The sequence below is a fragment of the Pestalotiopsis fici genome, assembly GCF_000516985.1.
Source record: "Pestalotiopsis fici W106-1 unplaced genomic scaffold PFICI_Scf_17, whole genome shotgun sequence".
In the NCBI taxonomy this organism is placed as follows: domain Eukaryota; kingdom Fungi; phylum Ascomycota; class Sordariomycetes; order Amphisphaeriales; family Sporocadaceae; genus Pestalotiopsis; species Pestalotiopsis fici.
The window spans coordinates 261,559-280,470 of record NW_006917107.1 but is presented as its reverse complement, the minus strand read 5'-3'; the positions used below and the strand labels follow the sequence as shown (position 1 = coordinate 280,470).

The window sequence follows — 18,912 nt, the reverse complement described above, 5'->3', positions numbered from 1 at the left end:
ATTTCCGCCATTCCCTTGCTCTTGACAAGCGACACTCACAATGCCTGCGCCGGCGGTGCCAGAGTAAGAACTCTGTCCAAGATTCTGCGATCGTATCTAGCTGATTTGAGCTCTAGGATCACTGAAGACACCCTTCACGAATCGATTGAGGCCCGTACCGAGTCACTCGTCTCATTGCGCGAGCTGGGCCCCCCGGATCTCGTCCACCTTCTCAAGCAGAATCGCAGCAATCCAGGCCGACACATTGGAGTTTACCATCATGTCACAGGCGTAGATGCATCGTCATCGGCCAGTCTGGCTGCATATATCAACACCCTCACCTACAACAAAGAGCAGGGCCCGACTGCTGGTAACAAAATTACAGAGGGTATTTATTGTTGCTACAATGCCTTCTCACGCCTGGATATGCGTGTCCACGTCACGATCCCCGGAACTGTCGAGAGCTATTGTGTCGACGAGCGGGGTGAGAAGCGCAAGGCGACCGAAGAGCTGTGGTTAGAGACCTACCTATGCAGCGTGCTACGAGCCTACTCTTACGCCGACGATGGAAGTGGCGATACCATACGTAAGATTATGGGTGTTCGTCGATTCAACCCCGTTACGAATACCGAGACCGAGCACAGATTCTTAAGCGCCGCAGAACATCTCTTCTTCAGAGGTTGGCAAGTCGGATCCGATTCCGTCGTTCAGGTGCCAAACAACGTGTCGAACCATCTGACTGCAGGTCTTCTAAAGTATTTTCATACCACAGGACGCTTTGCCTCCGCTATCAATCTCTTTGAGAAGCTTCGATCGCAGAACGTCGAGGTCTCCTCATTGCTGTCGAGGGTGCTGTTCATGGGCAACGAAGAGGTACAGGGCGTGCGCGTGCTCTATGAAGCCCTCAAGGAGTCACCCATGGACTATGTCATGTTGGATACGCAAGCTGAATTCCTGATGAGGAAGGCAATGGCAGCACCGACTGCAGAACAGAAAGAGGAGCGCTTGAACATGGCTTTGGGTTGTGCTGATCGAAGCACCATTGCTGCACCCAGTGAGTTCGGAACGTGGGCAAGACTTGCGCAAATCTATGTCATCAAGGAAGATTGGGAGAATGCTTTGACCATTTTGAACTCTTGCCCAATGTTTACCTATCAGGACAAGGATGCTCCGCTCATGCCAGAGCCAAAGGACGTGTACCTGCCCACACTTCCCGAGACGCGCCTAGACGAAATTGACAGCGAACCCGAATCCCGCCAATATGAACAGGTAGACTCTAGTCTACTCAACCTTAGAGCGGCTGCGTACAAGGGAACCTTTAAACAAGCGTATGCCATCTTGACAGAGATGACTGCCAAGATTGGCTGGGATCAGTTGCTCAAGATTCGAAGCAACGTCTTCGTCATGGAGGATGAGTACAGAAGTGAAAGACAGGAGCCATCAGCAGCACCTGCGGCACGGAACCCTAGTACGGATGGGCTGCGCGGATCCCCTGAACCAACCAATGGTGAACACAGCGACGAGGAAGGAGATGGCGAAGAGAAGCCCTCGAAATCTGATGCAGACTCTACTGCACCGACACTGACCAACGGAAAAGAGGCATCCTCTGTTGAGAAGCCGGAACATACAATTGATCCAGGTGAGGTGAAAGCCGACGCCATTCAGTCAGATTCCAACAATGTGAGTTTCCAGTTCCATTAATCTCTCCTTGTCTACATGCTGAAACCCAATGATTAGACTGCAACGACCGAGGAGCACTTGTCTCGTCTCAACAACAAGCGTCTATGTGAGCGCTGGTTGGATAGCCTTTTCATGGTCCTTTACGAGGACCTACGTGTTTACACCATTTGGCGCACCCAGATGGCGCAGTATCGTGCCCAATCGATGCAATACAAGAAGTCGGCGGAGGAATGGGAAATCCTTGGCTCTCTGGCAGAGCGTTTGCAACATCACGACGAGGCAGTCGAGGCGTACCGTGCCTGCTTGTCCCTCCGGTTCAGCCCCAAGGCGCTGACGGGCATTCTGCGTGTCTATGAGAAGCAGAAGAACACCAGAGAAACAATCGCTAGCGTCATTCGCCTGGTCGCCTGGCAGTACCGATGGTACAGCGAGTTTTCGCCCGAGCTCCTCTACACTATCCGCACTCTGATAGAAGACGAAGGTGCCGTGAAAGTTCGGAGCATCATTCAAGCAACGAGTCTCAGCCAAAGCGTCTTGGATTTGACACATCACTACGCTGCCTTGTGCCACACCTTCCGCAGCAGTGGTACTGAAGGCTGAAGGCGGGCTCTGGCGCTTTGGGCTGATGGCGAGGGAGACAATTGGTGTGTATCAAAAAAGAGGGTGGAGTTGGGCGATGTGATATCCATTGCTTCTTGTACCTCAGTGGACTGTGAGCGTGTCGGCGTTCCATAATAGAGCTAATAAATACTTGATGCCACAATACACGGGAACAAAAAGAAAAGTGGACTGAACAGTCCTCAAGGTCGGCCGCCAAGCTCACTGGTTTGGCTCATTGATATCCTTAATTCGTGTCAGGAATCCAAGGCTTGAAGGTTCTCTCGAATTCATAGGTTTCCACAAACGTTTAAAGTCTTTTTGCCATGAATGGCCAGTAGTGTTGCAGCGTATAAAGTTGCCTCATGAATTTTGCCGAGATGAGCTACCTCTCCAATCGCTCAAGAAATTGGTTTGAAATGTGTCAATTCAGAACTGCATTGAGCCTTGAGCGAAAGATGGCAATACAGGCACCTGAATTCCATGATTTTGTCATTTGAGTACTTATGAATCATAAAATTCTCTGCAGTGATTTTTGACCCATGATCTATGGCATCTGCTGAAAGCAATACCGTGGCGATCCACTATCCAATAAACCTCGGGCACAGCTCGCTATCTGATAGGACCACCCAGCAACCGTACACAAGGCACATAAAAGCCTATGTCGTCATTTATCTGGCTGCGCACTAATAACCGAACGGATTAGCTAGTGATAATATGATGCACCCATTCACTCAATACACTACTCTGCGCCCTGCAGGCTGAAATTTGATATCTCTACGTTGGTTACATACATACTAATCGGACGGTCCAAACATCAGTCTTGCCGTGTGCTCAAACGTCACCGCTATGAGCAGTGGCTCCAACAGAGATGTTCTGCTTGTAAGTCTGGTCTCTACATTCCTACCCAGCTGGTGAATAGTTCTGGTAGCAAGCTCACCATTCCACACATCAAGTCATATCCTGATTTCTGACATGTATCCTGATAGGCTGGCGCAGCGGCAGCGTTCACAGTAGACCTGCTTATCTATCCGCTAGATACTTTGAAAACACGGAAGCAGTCACAAGATTTCCTTCGCACCTTTGCAGACCCTGCAACCAAGACAAAGCTTCCATCGTCTCAGCTCTTTCGTGGTTTGTACCAGGGCATTGGCATAGTCGTTGTAGCCACTCTTCCTGCCGCAGGGACATTCTTTTCCGTCTACGAAGCCGCCAAGACCTTCTTTGGACGTCATGGGTCGAGCATGGGATTGCCGCAGCCTGTAGTGCATTCGGCCGCTTCTGCCGTGGCTGAGATGGCAAGCTGCATCGTGCTCACGCCCGCCGAGGTCATCAAACAAAACGCACAGATGCTTTCTAGTAGCAAAGGCGGGGATACACGCTCGACTAGTTTGGAAGCTCTCAAGCACTTGCGAGGTCAGGGTGCATCGCGGCGTTTACTTAGCGGCTACACGGCTATGGTGGCGAGGAACCTGCCTTTTACTGCCATCCAGTTCCCCATCTTTGAATATGCTCGCAGCGAGATCTGGGCACAAAGGTCAGGTGGTCCCAACGGTGACAGGTCGAAACGTGCAAACGGCGAGGAACAGAGCCTGTTTGAGACAGGCGTGGTGACTGGTACCAGTGCGGGCTTGGCAGGTAGTTTTGCTGCTGTCATCACCACGCCAATGGATGTGGTGAAAACGCGGATGATGTTAATGGCAGGAGATTCGCAGGGTTCCGAACAGCAGATTCGAGAGACGCGCGACAAACAATTGTCAGATAACGTGTCTCAAAATCAAAATAAGGGCGGCTTATCGGTAGCAAGGCAGGTGGTCAGAGAACGAGGGATCCCGGGATTGTTCAGAGGAGCAGTACTGCGTGCTGTATGGACCGCTGTGGGCAGTGGTCTCTATTTGGGCATGTATGAGGTCTCCAAGGTCTGGCTGACCCGAGGAAAGGAATCTCCCAATGACAATTTCCCCTAAGAATCGTATACTTAGATATAGAAATCCCAAGAGAAGTTATTATTTTTAAATATCATACTTTGTATAATTTCTCGTCATTTTCAAATTCAAACTCCGCTGCATAAACGTTTGGTAATAGAGTGTCACCATCTCTGGTAAACGCATTACAGGAACCTCGAATGTTTGCTACCCCTTCCCCATGATGCCCATTATGCCGCCTTCCTTCCTCAACTTTCTCAACATCTCCTCCCACCGACACGCATGCTAATTTCCACATCAACCTGCACCATCTACATCCCAATACAGCCTTGCATCTATCAACAACAATTCGCGGCGATGGTGTAACGGTCAGCATCTGGGCTTCCCATGCCTAGGACAGGGGTTCAACTCCCCTTCGCCGCAGAGTGTTTGCCAATATTTGATTTTTTGCTTGACTCAACCCATGGGCTTTTATTTATATCATATCATGGGGCTCATCTCGCTACTAAACCACTAGGTCAAAAGATCAAATACCAATCATATTAAAAGTAAAGACATTGAAATTGAAATGAGGGCATCTCTCGGTCATCTCCCCCATTGCTGCACCTGATTAGTCCCCTTTAAGCTGTGTTACAGGTTGGCTGCATCAACTATTTTCTCTGTAACCTTTCCGTCGGCTTGGACAATGACTTTGTCAAGCTTGAGAGATGCTTTGACAGGATTCGGCTGATCATATACCCATGCAAGCTCTTCCAAGGTTCTGCCTTGAGCTTCGACACTTTATGCGAGTTAGCATTGATTCGTGCTGTCCATTATGGTATAACACTTACCCAAAGAAGTACCATATAATGGACTCAATCACATCCCAGCCGACAAACACAAAGATGTAGCGGTAACCAATGTTTTGCAGCGCGATGGGCCCGGCGAATTGGTTGATGAACCCCATGGCACTGACAATAACACCAGAGGCAGCAAGGCCTTTGGCTCGAATCGTTGTTTCGAGGGCTTCCGTAACCACGACGGCTTGCAGAGGAGTGTATGTGAATGAAAAGATAATGTTGAACAAGAAATACGCAGCCAAGCCACCTTGAGCATATGACGTGATGATATTTTCTCCTTGTTCATTGATAGCGGCCGACAGTCCAGAGTTGATGGCAAGCATGACGGCACAAACTAGATACCCAACTGTCAGCAGGAACTTGGGGTATACATCAAAGGAGCAAGGAACAAGTGCACACACCAAATGTTCCAATGACCAAAACTTTGCGTCGTGGCATTCGGTCTGTCAAGGCCACTGCACTCAATGCACCAATCGCCGAAAGGACCGAATTGAGCAGGTTGTAGCCCAATTGACCAGAAGAAGTGGTGACGCCGAGTTGTGCAAAGATGACAGTGTTAAAGTATCCGAGGCCATTTCCAGAGAATTGGCCAAAGATAGAAATCATCAGCACCTGCGCCATCCGCCACCGGCCACTGTGCGACAAGAATAGAGGGCGATCTAGAGAGGTTAGACCTTGGAAACAAACTGCCCTTGACTTTCAGCTACTTACAATCGAAATTTGTCTTGTCGATACCGTCTTGTCTGATGCCCTCCTTCATCTCTTCTAACTCGAGGAGCACCAAGCGGGAGTTCGGGTTACCACTACCGTGGTACTTGATCAGAAAATCGCGGGCCTGTTCCTCTTTTCCATTTGCCATGAGCCAGCGCGGGGACTCTGGAATAAAGCGGACGGCCGCTATGACGACGACACAAGCAAACCCTTGGAGAATCAGCGGGATTCTCCATTGATAGTTGTTGCCGATAGAATTGCATCCGAACGTGATGGCAGCTGCAGGGATTGAGCCACCGAACCAGCCAGTATTGTAGAACCCTGTCCTCGTCAGAAGCTACACAACGAGGTACCTCCGTCAAGAAACATACCGGTGCATCTGCCGCGCCAATGCGGCGGCGATATTTCGACGGCGTAGGCGGGAGCAGCAACTGTCATGACCTAGCCAACGAAAGAATTGTCAGTCAGTCTCGTCGTACAGTAGTAAGCTGGGTATAAAATGCCAAATGGCTGGAATTAGGCAAAGGTATGTCCAAGTCCAAATCCAAGCCCCAGCGACACCGATGAAGGACAAACAAGAGCGGCCACTGACCTGGATGCCCATACCCAGCACAAATCTTCCAACAACAAATTGCGCGACAGTGGACGAGGTTGCTACGATCACGGCGCCAACAATAATGACAATGGCACCACAAAACATTGCACGGCGCCGACCGAACCGGTCCGAAAGAATTGCTGCAAATGGCGCAGCTACCATAGACCCTCTACCAAGTGTTAGATTTGTCCCCAAGCAAGATTCACGTTTGGCGCTTACACTGTATACAGCGAGTACATGACAGCAATTTGTGATCCAACGGCCTTGGTATGGAAGGTGTTTTGGAAATGCTCCATAGCAATGATAGCCGTCATAAGGGACCCTATGATTGCCAAAGTCAGTTGGTGGAAACTATTGCCCATCCGTAAATAGGTACTCACCATCATACCCGTTGGCACAGGCACAGCAAAATGCAACAAAAACGGAAACTGTTATAAATGAGCGTGTGACGAAATATATGTATCACTTGGGTCCACATACAGAACAGGTGAAGGGACTCCTTGCTTGTTTTTGAGATTTTGGTCTCTTGAATTGCTGCATACAGCTCGGCCTGTTATCTCGTCTGGTCAACCCTCCACTTCTGACGATGAGAAACTTGTGGAGGCTCAACTCACATTGTGAACCTCTTTCGCTTGGGCTCCTTCACGCTGGGCTGTCTTGCCAGTACCAGTATCAACAGCTATGTGATGCTGTTCTCCTATAACGCCTTCAACAACTTGGGGTTTTTCGTCTGCCATTCTATCGTTTGGCTATTTCGATAGGGGGTAAAAGTGTTAAAGGTGATCCAGCAGGATGGATCCAAAGTCATATATGAGTACCCTGGTAGTCGTATCATAGGATTCTTGGGATCCATTTGCTGTACCCCAACTACCCCAAGGAGACCTTCAGGGTTTGATCGTGGCACCAGTCCCAGATAGTGGTACGGATAATGCAACTCCAACCCCCCAAACTCAGTCTAGACTGTCCCAACCCCAGATCATCCCCAGATCTCCCCGCTCTCCTCGCTAATTTGACCAGGCACTCTCACTTATTTTTGTATTCTATTGGTGGACAAGCATACAAGTATCACGATTCCACCACTGGGCTTTGTTGCAATCCAGGCGCTTTGCATACTAGTCACTCCTTCCAGCCCACGACTCTCCTATTCCAGGCCCGTGGCTCGCTCGTGCAGCTTGCAAGCGTCCTAGTACGAGGTTTTCGTGGGTGGCATAAGCGAGGCCAATGCACAAAAGCTCTGCCCAGCTTTTCTAAAATAGGCATTGCTAATATCAGATGACTGCCGTCAGTAGTGAGCCTAACAGTATTTGCATCAAGAAACAAGGAACACTTCTTTATCAGCACATGGACTGAAAGGCACATAGCCGGGTGAAACGGCCCGTACACACGGTCCGCTAAGCTTGGTGGTCCGAATTCGTCGACCTTGAGTCTCATCTCTACTTGAATCTGTAATATCAAGATCTGGTACCGTCTGTACAATCTTAGAGTACAAATGACCACCTTCTACCTCCCTGGAGGACCACCTCAAGGCTGCCGAAAGAAAGACACGTGCAAGTAAAACTGCTAAACACAAACAATATCCCGGCTGTGCTTGAGGAGCACGGTTAATCAAGTAGGTAAAAGTTTTAAAGTATCTGTCAGAGTGTGTCATCACGTGAAAATATGCGGCAATACCCAGGCCAACCGGTTTGTGTGTGGCCAGGACGCTCTAGACAGACACGATACAATGGAAATAGGGCTTCAGCTTTTAAGAGAGGGAGAAAATGGAACTTTGGTGTAATGGAAGAAAATAGCGACTATGTCATGACAGACGGTCTCAGTCGCACTAACTGGGAGTAGGAAACAGGCTACGAGCTCCGTCCCCGTCTCCGGCTTCTATCGGCTCCTACGACATTGCCCTCTCGTGAACAGCGGAAAGACTAATGTTGCAAATGTCTTTGCTCTGGTACGATACTGCGTAGTTTACCCTCTTGCAACGACATGCGGACATTAGAAATGGTCCACTCTTCCATTTTGGTCTGCGTCTCGATGGAATAAGTTCCCATGTGTGGGACGATCAGAACCTTCTCGTTAGCAAGAAGTCCAGGATGGATCTCCGGTTCGTTTTCGAAAACGTCCAGGCCAGCCGACGCTACATGGCCGGAGTCGAGAGCAGCCACGAGAGCCGCCTCGTCTATGACGGCACCGCGAGCGGTGTTCACAATCACAACACCCGGCTTCATTAATCCGAATTGTGCCGTGGAAATAATGTGTCGTGTCGCCGGCTGAAACATTGTATGAGTATCCTTTGCTTGGAACAGAGATGGAGGAGTTTACGTACGTTCAAGGGCAGATTGAGACTCAAGACGTCGCTCTCTTGCAACAAGTCTTGAAAGCTTCTGTACTCTACTTCGAGTTCCTGTTCGAGTGCCGGATCCAAGCGAGTGCGGTTATGATAAAGGATGCGCATGTCGAATGCGCGAGCCTTGATGGCCATGTTGCGCCCAATGCCGCCCATACCTAGGATTCCAAGCGTCTTTCCCTGAGGGTCGTGTCCCAGTGGCGGTACCAACGTCGTCTTGCCGCCACGCCACTCGCCCCTACGGAGATTGAGAAGCGAGGCATTGAAATTCCGTAGCGCACCGAGCATGAGCCATATGCCTGTGTCAGCCGTGGAGTCGTCAACTGCGGTGGGTGCGTTGGACACATGAATTCCTCGTTCAGTGCATGCAGTGACATCAATGCTGTCATAGCCCGCACCGTTGTGACAGATGAAGCGCAAGGACGACGGCAGGTGCGGCACCAGCTTTGCGTCCACAGGGCCTGTGATCGAGCTGGAGTCAAAGGTTCGATAAGCCACAACCACCCCGTCGAGTGCTCCAGAGTTACACTCCCCAATGAAGTCGGCACGATTGGTGGATTTGGCCGTCACAATGTCGGCAATGCTGCTGAGCGATGCCCAAGTCTCGTGGGCACTGCGGTCCAAGTCAGCGCTTCGAACGTGCTGGCTTGGGTGGAAAGCAAGATGGAGAGGAGATAGAGTATAACGGGCAGGAAGCCTGTATCATTAAAGCCGGCTTTCTTATGGAGATCATTGAGTGAATGCTATACTGACTGCTCAACGATGCCCAGCAACAACACCTTGGGTCTGCTCATTGTGGTCTGTCGTGTCACAAAACACAGATGGGAGAAGTGTCGTACGTGGGGAGGGCAAAAGCGGGTGAACCACGTCGTTTGTATAGTCGAGCTGCGCGCAGCGTGGATAGATCCGAAATGCCTACTGTCTCCAAAACAAGGTCATTACAATTTACGGGTAAAAGCCAAGGGGGCTGTAAAGGCCAGGGTGTTTGATTTTTGGCTCTTGTTGTGAGTACAGACCAGTGAACAAGATGGTTGCAATTGGAAGACTGATGCAGAGTCTCAATCAGTAGGTACTTTGGAATATGCCGCAGCTCCCAGGTTTGTGTCGGGTATTTGGTTGATATCGGAGTAGCAGGAGCCGTTATCGCTACGGGTGCCGATGCGGGACGGTGTATAGCTTCGCGGGAGCGGCCTAAATGCGGGGGGACATTGTACTTTACAGGTGCGGACGATCGAAACCTCAATCCTATTGGAGGGAGCAGTCAGATGAGAATCTTCGGACAAAGCTCGGACGAAGAAACCGAAACATCGCTTGCAATCCAACAAGATTCTGTTGGAAGAGCATCAACGACACATTCCCAGTACCATGGGCAATACTAGAGGTCCAAATAAGCCCTCCCTCTGATGGCCAAGGATGCAAAGAGCTTCTGGCGTTGAGCAGCAGTACATGTGGTTCGCAATCATTGACACAGAATGTGACATAACATGTGAGCAAATGCTGAATGTTGGGTACCTATTTATAAATATCAAGTTGTCTTTGTACACGAGCCCTCCTACCACAAATATCACGTCAAGAACATTCCTCAATTGTTTGGTAACACCCAAGTTCATCAGGCAAATGCAACAGATGGTTTTCTATTGTCTATCTCTTGGCCCGGTTGACGGGTCATGGCTGTAGTGCCAACTCAGCATTCAAATGAAGCTGCGGCCTGGTTGACCAGACTCTTATCATCAGATCTTTCGCTACCAAATAGAAAATGAACGCCGTGGGGGAATCATCATGCAACATGTCAAGTTATGCCAACGCCGTTTTGTTGAAAATCGTGACCCAGCATCGTGCCCTTCTTTTTTTGTTTTGATTCCCCTTGTAACCCCTACCCTGTCCTAGGTCCCGGTGATGCCGTGGACATTATGCGATGTTGAAACATAGTCGACTGACACCCTGTAATAGACGACAGAAGACTGCAGGTCATGAAGTTGGATCAGTCCACCTCATTGAGGGCAGACTCAAAATAGCCGATATGCGGCAGAATTAGTATCGGTAGTGGTCAGCCTTGAAGGGACCCTCAACAGCGAGACCAAGGTACTCGCTCTGCTTGGAGCTGAGAGTGCTGAGCTCAACGTTGCAGTGAGCCAGGTGAAGGCGGGCGACCTCCTCGTCGAGGACCTTGGGGAGGACGTAGACACCAACGTCGAGCTTGCCAGCCTTAGCGAAAGCGACGTGCTTCTCACCGAAAGCCTTGTCCTCAGCCTTGAAAAGCATGATCTGGGCAAGAACCTGGTTGGCAAAGGAGCAGGACATGACAAAGGAGGAGTGACCAGTGGCACAACCCAAGTTGACCAGACGACCCTCAGCCAAGAGGATGATGTGACGGCCGCTGGGCATCAAGAAGCGGTCAACCTGAGGCTTGATGTTCTGGACGCTGGAAGCGTTCTTCTTCAACCAAGCAACGTCGATCTCACAGTCAAAGTGACCAATGTCTGGGAACAAAAGTCAGTATGAATGTCTCATGGTACCTGATTCTTGAGATGAAATGACTTACTGCAAACAATGGCGTCGTTGGGCATGGCAGAGAAGTGCTCGCCGACAATGATGTCAGTGCAGCCAGTGGTGGTGACGAAAATCTGACCGAGAGAAGCAGCCTTCTCCATGGTGGTGACCTGGTAACCAGCCATGGCGGCCTGGAGGGCGTTGATGGGGTCGACCTCAGTGACGATGACGCGGGCACCCATGCCGTGGAGGGCCATGGCGCAGCCCTTGCCGACATCACCGAAACCAGCAACGACAGCAATCTTGCCAGCAATCATAACATCGGTGGCACGCTTGATACCGTCAACAAGGGACTCACGGCAACCGTACAGGTTGTCGAACTTGCTCTTGGTAACACTGTCGTTGACGTTGATGGCAGGAACGAGAAGCTTGGAGTTCTTGAGCATGCGGTACAGGTGGTGGACACCAGTGGTGGTCTCCTCAGAGACACCGTAGCAATCCTTGAGCTGCTCGGGGTACTTGTCGTGAACGAGGTGAGTCAGGTCACCACCGTCGTCGAGGATGAGGTTGAGCTTCTTGCCATCCTTGAAAGCAACGAGCTGCTGCTCCAGGCACCAGTTGTACTCCTCCTCAGTCTCACCCTTCCAGGCGAAGACAGGGACACCAGCGGCGGCAATGGCGGCGGCGGCGTGGTCCTGGGTGGAGAAGATGTTGCAGGAAGACCAAGTGACCTCGGCACCGAGGGCAGTCAGAGTCTCAATGAGGACGGCGGTCTGGATGGTCATGTGCAAGCAACCGGCGATACGGGCACCGGCAAGAGGCTGGTCAGCCGCGTACTTCTCGCGAATGGCCATCAGACCGGGCATCTCATTCTCGGCAAGCTCGATCTCCTTGCGGCCGAAAGCAGCGAGGGAAAGGTCAGCGACCTTGAACTTGTTGGCGGGAGCAGACATGACTGTCTGATAGACTGTTAGTCGATACTGTCACTGCAATGGGATTTGTTCAGCAAAAAGGTGTTCTGTGCTTACTGACTGAGCTGTCGAGGCGGTCAAAAAATGTAAAAATGCGGGGTGTGTAATGTGTAGGACCCGGGAGAGATTTCTGAGAGAAAAGGTCAGTAGGTACTCGTTAATGATTGAGAAGAGGTTTCTCAAAGGCTGAGAGGAGACAACAACGTACAGTTTCAGTCTGTCCTTCTTGGAGCAAGCTGAAAAAGAAGAAAAGAAGAAAGAAAAAGTGAATTGGGTGGAAGTTGGAGGTAAGAAGAGGGAAGGGTGAGACGGTCAAGTAGAAAAGGACCCTGAAGGCAATAATTCAATTTTTTACCCCTCGCATTCAGGCGGCGCCCCTCCCCATTGGGATTCGAGACATGCCAATCTTTTTCGGCGTCCAGCGCCAAAAGGCTCAAAGATCTGACAGGACCCCGTCCCGCCGCCCGAGCCTGGACAACGAGCAGCAGGTCAGAGATGTGAGTGGCTGAGAATGGTGGGTCAGAAACAAATTGGCAAATTCCATCTCGGCGTCCACCGCTCGCTATCGATAAGCTAGACATCCCACCTCCGAGCACTCGAGTCCCCATCCAACCCCCTCTTTCCTACCTTGTGGCCTGTAGGAATACGCACACATCAATACCTACCCCACCACAGAGACTTCGGCAGTGAGACTGGTATTCGAAAGAGACTTGGCATTGTGCGACACCACGTACATGACTTGTCTAGGTACTTGCCATTAACAGACACTTGGTTGCTTAAGACCCATGTTTAGTTGAAGAAATATTCATAATTTCTATCGTTTAGATAAACGAGTGACTGCTTGACTAGAAGTATAATAATCTGTGAACAAGAAAGAAAGAAAACATAATTTCAGATCCTCCTGGGCTTTGGTGGTTGGCTCCGTCTTTCGTTGGTCAGCAGTGCATATCCCCCATTGCTACGCTGGCTGACTGCATGGCTGATAAAACCTGAGACTTCATTTCCACGGTCAGCGCAACCCTCCGATATTTACGAGTCTGAGCGAGCAAATGTGCGCTTCAAGATGTTAATTGAGTTCTCTCCCGGCTGATACCATGTCTCAATCTGAGAATGGCGTGAAAGGATTCAATCCAATGTGAATCAATTTTCGGTACATGCAGTCTTCAAGCTGGTGGCACGCAAGGAATAGTTACGGTGATGAGTACGTTCTTATGACTTGCTTCGAGCCTTGGCTCGCAAAGTCTTCATGAGTCTACGACTATACACTAGATACCAAGCTCAAATCAAGTCATGATGGACTTGCACCCATGAACAAGCCTATCACAACCGAAAACCCCAAACGCCAGGCCAGATGCAGACCACTTTCTTTTGCTTTCTCTTCGTTAAATTCGAAGCTTTCCTGCTGCTAATCGTTAAGACATCCGCAACCCTCCCGTTACTCGGGCATCAGGTTTCCTCGGACTGCAAACATCTTGGCACTGACATTGGCAGTGAATCCATCAATCTGCTTGCTGTATTGCTCCACCTGCTTAGCGTTCAGCATACCCTCGAGTCTGCTGGGCTCTTGGGGCAGCTTGAAAAGTCTCTGCCACTCATCCTCCGGGAGAGGCTCTTGTTTTGCTGCAGCACGGGCTGCGTTCTCCGCCTTGCGCTTTGTTTGCCAGGCGGTAATCTTGGTCTGCTCGCGCGCCAGTTGACGCTGGTAGTATTGGTGGTTGTTGAGTTCGGTGTAGTGCGACTCTATGCTGTCGAGCAAGAGATCACACGACTTCTCGAGAAAGGGGTCTATGGAGAGATCCAGAGTGTCGACCGAGGGGTAAAGGGGCAGCTTGACCTCGGCCTTCTCAATGTCGGACACGGATGTGGGCAGGTCAGCCTCGGCCTTGGCGGGAAGACCGGGAAGCTGGTGTATATATGAGGCCAGCAGGTGTGTGTTGTGAACGGTGACGGGGAGTTCGACGAGAATGTCCTTGAAGTTGAGTTTAGACTTTTGAAGACTATGTGCAAAATGTTAGCCAGATGAGACAAAAAGTCGGGAATGCGGCGATAATGACCTTTCGGTTGTGAACTTGTCCTCCTTGAGAGCGGCCATGAAGGTTGATGACAGCTTGAATGCACGCAGGTTGAAGGCGCCTTGTGAGCTGCGGCTGACATCGTGGACCAGAGCAACGTTCTTCTCGTTCTCCTTCTGGTAGTGAAATTGGTTTTCGATGAAGTTGCGGTTGACAAAGTTGCCCATGGTGGCGCTCGTGTAGAAGCCGACGCCGTTGGCGTCCACGTTGACTTCCTTGAGGTGTCGGATCATTTCTGTCTGATAGACCAGGTTCGACTTGGCCCGAGGAGCAGCAGCGGCCAGCGACGATGCGTCATTCTGGTGGGAACCGCCGTCGGCGTGGGCGACGTCGGCAGTAGGGAATGGGAACGTGTTGGTGATGCTGAGGAGTCCGCCTTGGTCCAAGCCTACGATGGCACCGGTCGCGACAGAAGGAAACGTGCTGGTGGCATGTCTGACAATCTTCATCACCACCTAGAAGGATGTCCAGAACACATCAATATTGGCCAACGGACAGACATGTGCGAATGAGGGGCAGGGATATTCTTCTCGTAAACATACCAGAGCCTCAACCTGCACGGAGGTGATTCCCGTGTCCTTTGAAGCGTCGGCCATGATTGCGATGGTACGGCTTTTGGGTGATGCTTCGGGGAACCTGAATACGGAGAAGTCGGAATGCGCGGTCCTTCTCTCAAGCCGTGGCCTCTATCTTTCGGAGACGCGTAGACGGGGTCGCAGTATGCTTTGTTGAAGGTTTTGTTGCGAAATTGCGGAATTGTGGGCGGGGCGGAGAATTGCGGCGAGAAGGGCCAGGTGCGAAAAATGATTGGAGGCGATTGCAGCCCTTTGCAGTCCAGCGCTCAATGCCCCTCCCCAAGGGCCAATACCTTTACATGCTCTGACCCAGCTGCCCAGGTGGTGTACTCTTTACTTGGGCCACAATCGCTTAAATGGCGCCTAGAAGAGATGGGAAGCACTAATGTACGCATGGTACCCAGAAGGTGAGGCAGAGCAGACTGCAAATACCAGTGCTTGAGGTAGGTAGCCTGTTACAACACCTGAACACTGAAGGTCTGCAATGCCCAAGAAGAGCGCACACGATTTTCAACAGTACTTACTTGCCCACATCAGGTACCTGGCACAAGATACATATATCTTGACCAACACGAACTTTCCCAGGTAGCAGGTAGTCAATTGTAGACATAATATTGTTCGACCTAGCTCTATAAAAGTCATCCCACGCCCGGTGTCCTCCACGCGGATCCATTTGACGATGGCGAGCTTGACATTGGCGAATATCCCACTTGAACCCCCACGCCAAATATATGCCGAAATCAAGTTAAATTCCAACGACATGCCATTGGAAAAAGAGCCTCAATGCAATTCAACTCCCTTCCCTTCTCTCACCACTGACATCGTCGTTTTTCAGCTGTGCTATACAGCCGTATTACAACTACCACACAAAAATTACAACTACCACACAAACTCCTTTCTGTCCATTGTCCAACGTGACCTGATCGGCTGGAAACCTTCTTCATGTTCGAGCAATGTCCACTGAAGCATCTTTCCTGCCCTTTGGCTGCGATGCCACCACTGAGCACACCATCATTTCCATCAGACATGACTCCCAGTCTGAGTTGAAAAAGACTGGCCCTGCGACCCCAGGACCATTCCAGTGATGGTCTGACGTTTATCGCCAGCAATTGACTGGTTGCAGGACGTCGCATATATGCAGTGGGACGCCCATGTGTACACACACCCTTGGCCAAATGGGTTCGTTTGCGTTATCAAAGCAATCCAGAGCATCGTTGTGCATTTATCCACGATAAGCTTTATTCTCTAGGTCTACTCATTCTAGCTACTGTGCGTCCTCTGAGTACCACGCTCGGCAAATCCGGATCCGCTCTACTGCTTTGATATCTATACCGTTAACGCCTTGCTAAACACAGATTCATGAGAAGGATAGCGAGGCAGAACAAGGCTAAGGGACAAGGGCTTGCTCCGGAGACTTGCCCTTCACCGGTCGCATACCCTGCCCTCCCCCTCGTCCCGCGGCCCATCCAAGAGTGCCAGGATGGGTTCTGTCGCCGTATGCAGACAGCTAAATGCCTGCCCACTACTACCAGGCCAGCTTTCACTCAATCGGCCCAGTCAACAATTTGCCAGCTCACCAGGTCGTCCCGGATAATAAGTCGGTGTCTGTCAATACGCCATTCGCTGTACAAATGACGCGCAGCTCCTGCAGCTTTGCGATGTGCTGGCCCAACTCCTCCTTGCCTGGCATCCTGCTGAGACCGCCACACGCATGTGGCCAAGTTCCTCCCCTCCTGATCAGGTGTTCCGAACCAGTACCTGGAATGCGTCAGTAGGTGGGTAGGTATCTTTATAGCTTCCGGCTTTCATGACTCGACTACTCACTTGAGAAACCCACCACTGGCTGTCGCCTCAGCATGCGCTGCCTTGTCCAGGACACCCAGCTCTGCGTATACTGTTGTTGGGGGGATTTGCGACCGGAAAGCGACGATATAAAACGACGTCTCCTTCCACACGTGGCCTTCCTCACGGACCAATCGCGTCAATTCCTCCATGACTTGGTCCCAGTTGAACGTCTCGGTGTAGGGTGCCGTGGCGTAGTCCGGACGTAGGCTCCTGAATTTGACAAGTGCTTTTGCCAAGAGCGCGTTTTCCTTATCCAGAGTTCTCAAGTCAAGCAGGTGCTCCTTTTCAGTATATGGCGAGACGATCAAGTAGTTGTCCTTGTCATCATGGTCAAGTTCGTCGTTCTCCACGGTCTCGGTTGAAACAACGATATCCGATTGCTTGTCCAAGAACACATTGGAAGCAATGGTCTGGCCTGGGTATCCTCGCACGAGTGCCATGACGCTTGTGTGTTGAGAGTGTTTTGGAGAATGAGTGTCGACGTCTTCGGCTGTACTCAAACCAGGATTTTACTAATATTAGGAGAGAGGAAAACAAAAAGGAACAGAGGGTCAAACAAGGTCGGAATGGCCAAAGAGGGTATTTGAGATTCGTGGCTACGGCAAGAGAAATATTCTCAGCTCCAAGGTAGTCTTTCATGCCAGACTGACTCGGGGTGGCCCAACAATGGAGCAACCGTCTTTTATGTATCCCTTGCGCATGACGACCCAGCGGCTTCGCAGCTTCTTCACCGCCAACACACGCAGTACAGTTCACCAATGTCGCTATCAACGGCCGATATTGCGAGCGAATAAATTTTGAGAAGCAAAGTCAAGCAGGGTCGATCCATGGATTTCATTGTCTTACAGCCTATTCAACACAACAAATGGTCTTAGTACCTGCCGTCTACCTAGCGCCGCCGCCCATTTTAGCCCGATTGCGCAATCCCGTCAAATCTTGATACCATCCGCCTCGAAGAAAGGATGCAATGCGACATTAGGTTGCCAATGATCATGTTCCCGGTGCCACCGACGCATGGATATATAATGCACAATGTCGCCATTGAACACGTTTTCATGAACAATGCTTCAAACATCAATCTAAGCAAACTCGAGATGATAGATCTACACGGTCGGATGTGTGACGGGTCCACATTTTCGGGAGAATGAGTACCTATAGGTGTATGCGGCAAGGCAAAGCATATGCAAGATTGCCAGCGCGCTCGACCTTGCAACGAATTGGAGAACATCAACTATGGTGGTACTCAACGTCGTTCGTCGTGTAAACAAACTTGTCGACCCTTGAAAGATAAGGAAGCATTGTCTTGCATACCCGCTCCATTCGGAAGTGTTCGCGGTTCAAAGTCTGAGGTGATAGTCGGTACCCATCGGTTTAATCGGTACTACCAATTCATTTTTCCCCGTTGGTCTTTTTTTTTTTTCATCCTGGTTCGGCGCATCAAGCGTACCTTGAATCAAGATGAAGTCCACACCATGACTCGCCAGCATGCGCTCCAAGGGGCGACGCCAACTTGCATTCTTGTTTCCCCTATCCAATAAAAAAAAAAGGTAAGAAAAGAAAAACACTGGGTTGCCGAGTAAAAGATGTCAACAGTGAGTTCAGCCAAAACCAAGCACATGACATCCTACCGAACCCGAGTCTATATTGTGTTATTGTCATTGTCGGAAATATTACCGTTTCTTCACTCAGTTGAGTCTAGACTTCTTGATATGCGTACGTATTAGTGAACAAGAATAAAGCAGTAAAATTACTCACTTGGAAAGAATGACTTGTCGATCTCATTCAAGTCGGGACTGATAGTGATATTGATCCTAAATTGGTCTGTTTTCAACAGAAAGACGAGTGTTAAAACTTACAAAAACGAGTGTTAAAACTTACAACTGACAAATAAGTTCGCCACCACTGATATCCACTTGCCATGACCAGTCAATTGCAGGATAGCAATTTGAATTGCCATACTAGTGACTCTCAGATTTTTCCATGATTTTCCTTCCCACCATATGCAGTGAGGCTCCGAGTATTAGAATCCTAAGTATTGAGAGCAAAACACACTTTCTTTTGTTCATTGATCTCGATGTAAGGGTTTTGGATCAGGAAGGATCTCTCGAGATTTCACACGGCAGTTTGAGACACTAGCTGTTAAGGATGACTTGCTCACCCAGAAAAAAAAAAAAAAAAAAAAAAAAGGAAAAAAGGAAAAAAGGAATCAATACAAAGAACAAAATGGATTGATCAACGTGGACTTTATATGTGGACTTTATATTATAGAAGAAGAAGCGCTTGGGTCAGATATTA

The 18,912-nt window shown here is 50.0% G+C and overlaps 7 protein-coding genes across 7 annotated transcripts; 2 read left to right on the top strand and 5 right to left on the bottom strand.

The window, feature by feature from the left end:
- Positions 1–40: 40 nt before the first annotated feature.
- On the top strand, positions 41–2,259 carry PFICI_15383 (uncharacterized protein; the record flags this gene model as incomplete). Its single annotated transcript, XM_007843964.1, has 3 exons — positions 41–63; positions 117–1,659; positions 1,717–2,259. 3 exons carry the CDS (start codon positions 41–43, stop codon positions 2,257–2,259), a joined length of 2,109 nt encoding a protein of 702 aa, XP_007842155.1.
- Positions 2,260–3,105: 846 nt separating this feature from the next.
- On the top strand, positions 3,106–4,223 carry PFICI_15382 (uncharacterized protein; the record flags this gene model as incomplete). Its single annotated transcript, XM_007843963.1, has 2 exons — positions 3,106–3,138; positions 3,246–4,223. 2 exons carry the CDS (start codon positions 3,106–3,108, stop codon positions 4,221–4,223), a joined length of 1,011 nt encoding a protein of 336 aa, XP_007842154.1.
- Positions 4,224–4,811: 588 nt separating this feature from the next.
- PFICI_15381 (uncharacterized protein) lies at positions 4,812–7,063 on the bottom strand (the record flags this gene model as incomplete). Its single annotated transcript, XM_007843962.1, has 10 exons — positions 4,812–4,959; positions 5,012–5,354; positions 5,422–5,679; positions 5,732–6,052; positions 6,103–6,172; positions 6,324–6,495; positions 6,546–6,648; positions 6,707–6,754; positions 6,807–6,876; positions 6,941–7,063. 10 exons carry the CDS (start codon positions 7,061–7,063, stop codon positions 4,812–4,814), a joined length of 1,656 nt encoding a protein of 551 aa, XP_007842153.1.
- Positions 7,064–8,242: 1,179 nt separating this feature from the next.
- On the bottom strand, positions 8,243–9,458 carry PFICI_15380 (uncharacterized protein; the record flags this gene model as incomplete). The annotated part of the gene is made up of 3 exons (XM_007843961.1): positions 8,243–8,587; positions 8,644–9,277; positions 9,418–9,458. The coding sequence occupies 3 exons, from the start codon at positions 9,456–9,458 to the stop codon at positions 8,243–8,245; spliced, it is 1,020 nt and encodes a 339-aa protein (XP_007842152.1).
- Positions 9,459–10,695: 1,237 nt separating this feature from the next.
- PFICI_15379 (Adenosylhomocysteinase) lies at positions 10,696–12,107 on the bottom strand (the record flags this gene model as incomplete). The annotated part of the gene is made up of 2 exons (XM_007843960.1): positions 10,696–11,144; positions 11,207–12,107. The coding sequence occupies 2 exons, from the start codon at positions 12,105–12,107 to the stop codon at positions 10,696–10,698; spliced, it is 1,350 nt and encodes a 449-aa protein (XP_007842151.1).
- A 1,453-nt stretch (positions 12,108–13,560) lies between these two features.
- PFICI_15378 (Eukaryotic translation initiation factor 3 subunit H) lies at positions 13,561–14,793 on the bottom strand (the record flags this gene model as incomplete). The annotated part of the gene is made up of 3 exons (XM_007843959.1): positions 13,561–14,122; positions 14,180–14,652; positions 14,740–14,793. 3 exons carry the CDS (start codon positions 14,791–14,793, stop codon positions 13,561–13,563), a joined length of 1,089 nt encoding a protein of 362 aa, XP_007842150.1.
- A 1,523-nt stretch (positions 14,794–16,316) lies between these two features.
- Positions 16,317–17,057, bottom strand: PFICI_15377 (uncharacterized protein; the record flags this gene model as incomplete). Its single annotated transcript, XM_007843958.1, has 2 exons — positions 16,317–16,530; positions 16,597–17,057. The coding sequence occupies 2 exons, from the start codon at positions 17,055–17,057 to the stop codon at positions 16,317–16,319; spliced, it is 675 nt and encodes a 224-aa protein (XP_007842149.1).
- Between the last annotated feature and the right edge of the window lie 1,855 nt (positions 17,058–18,912).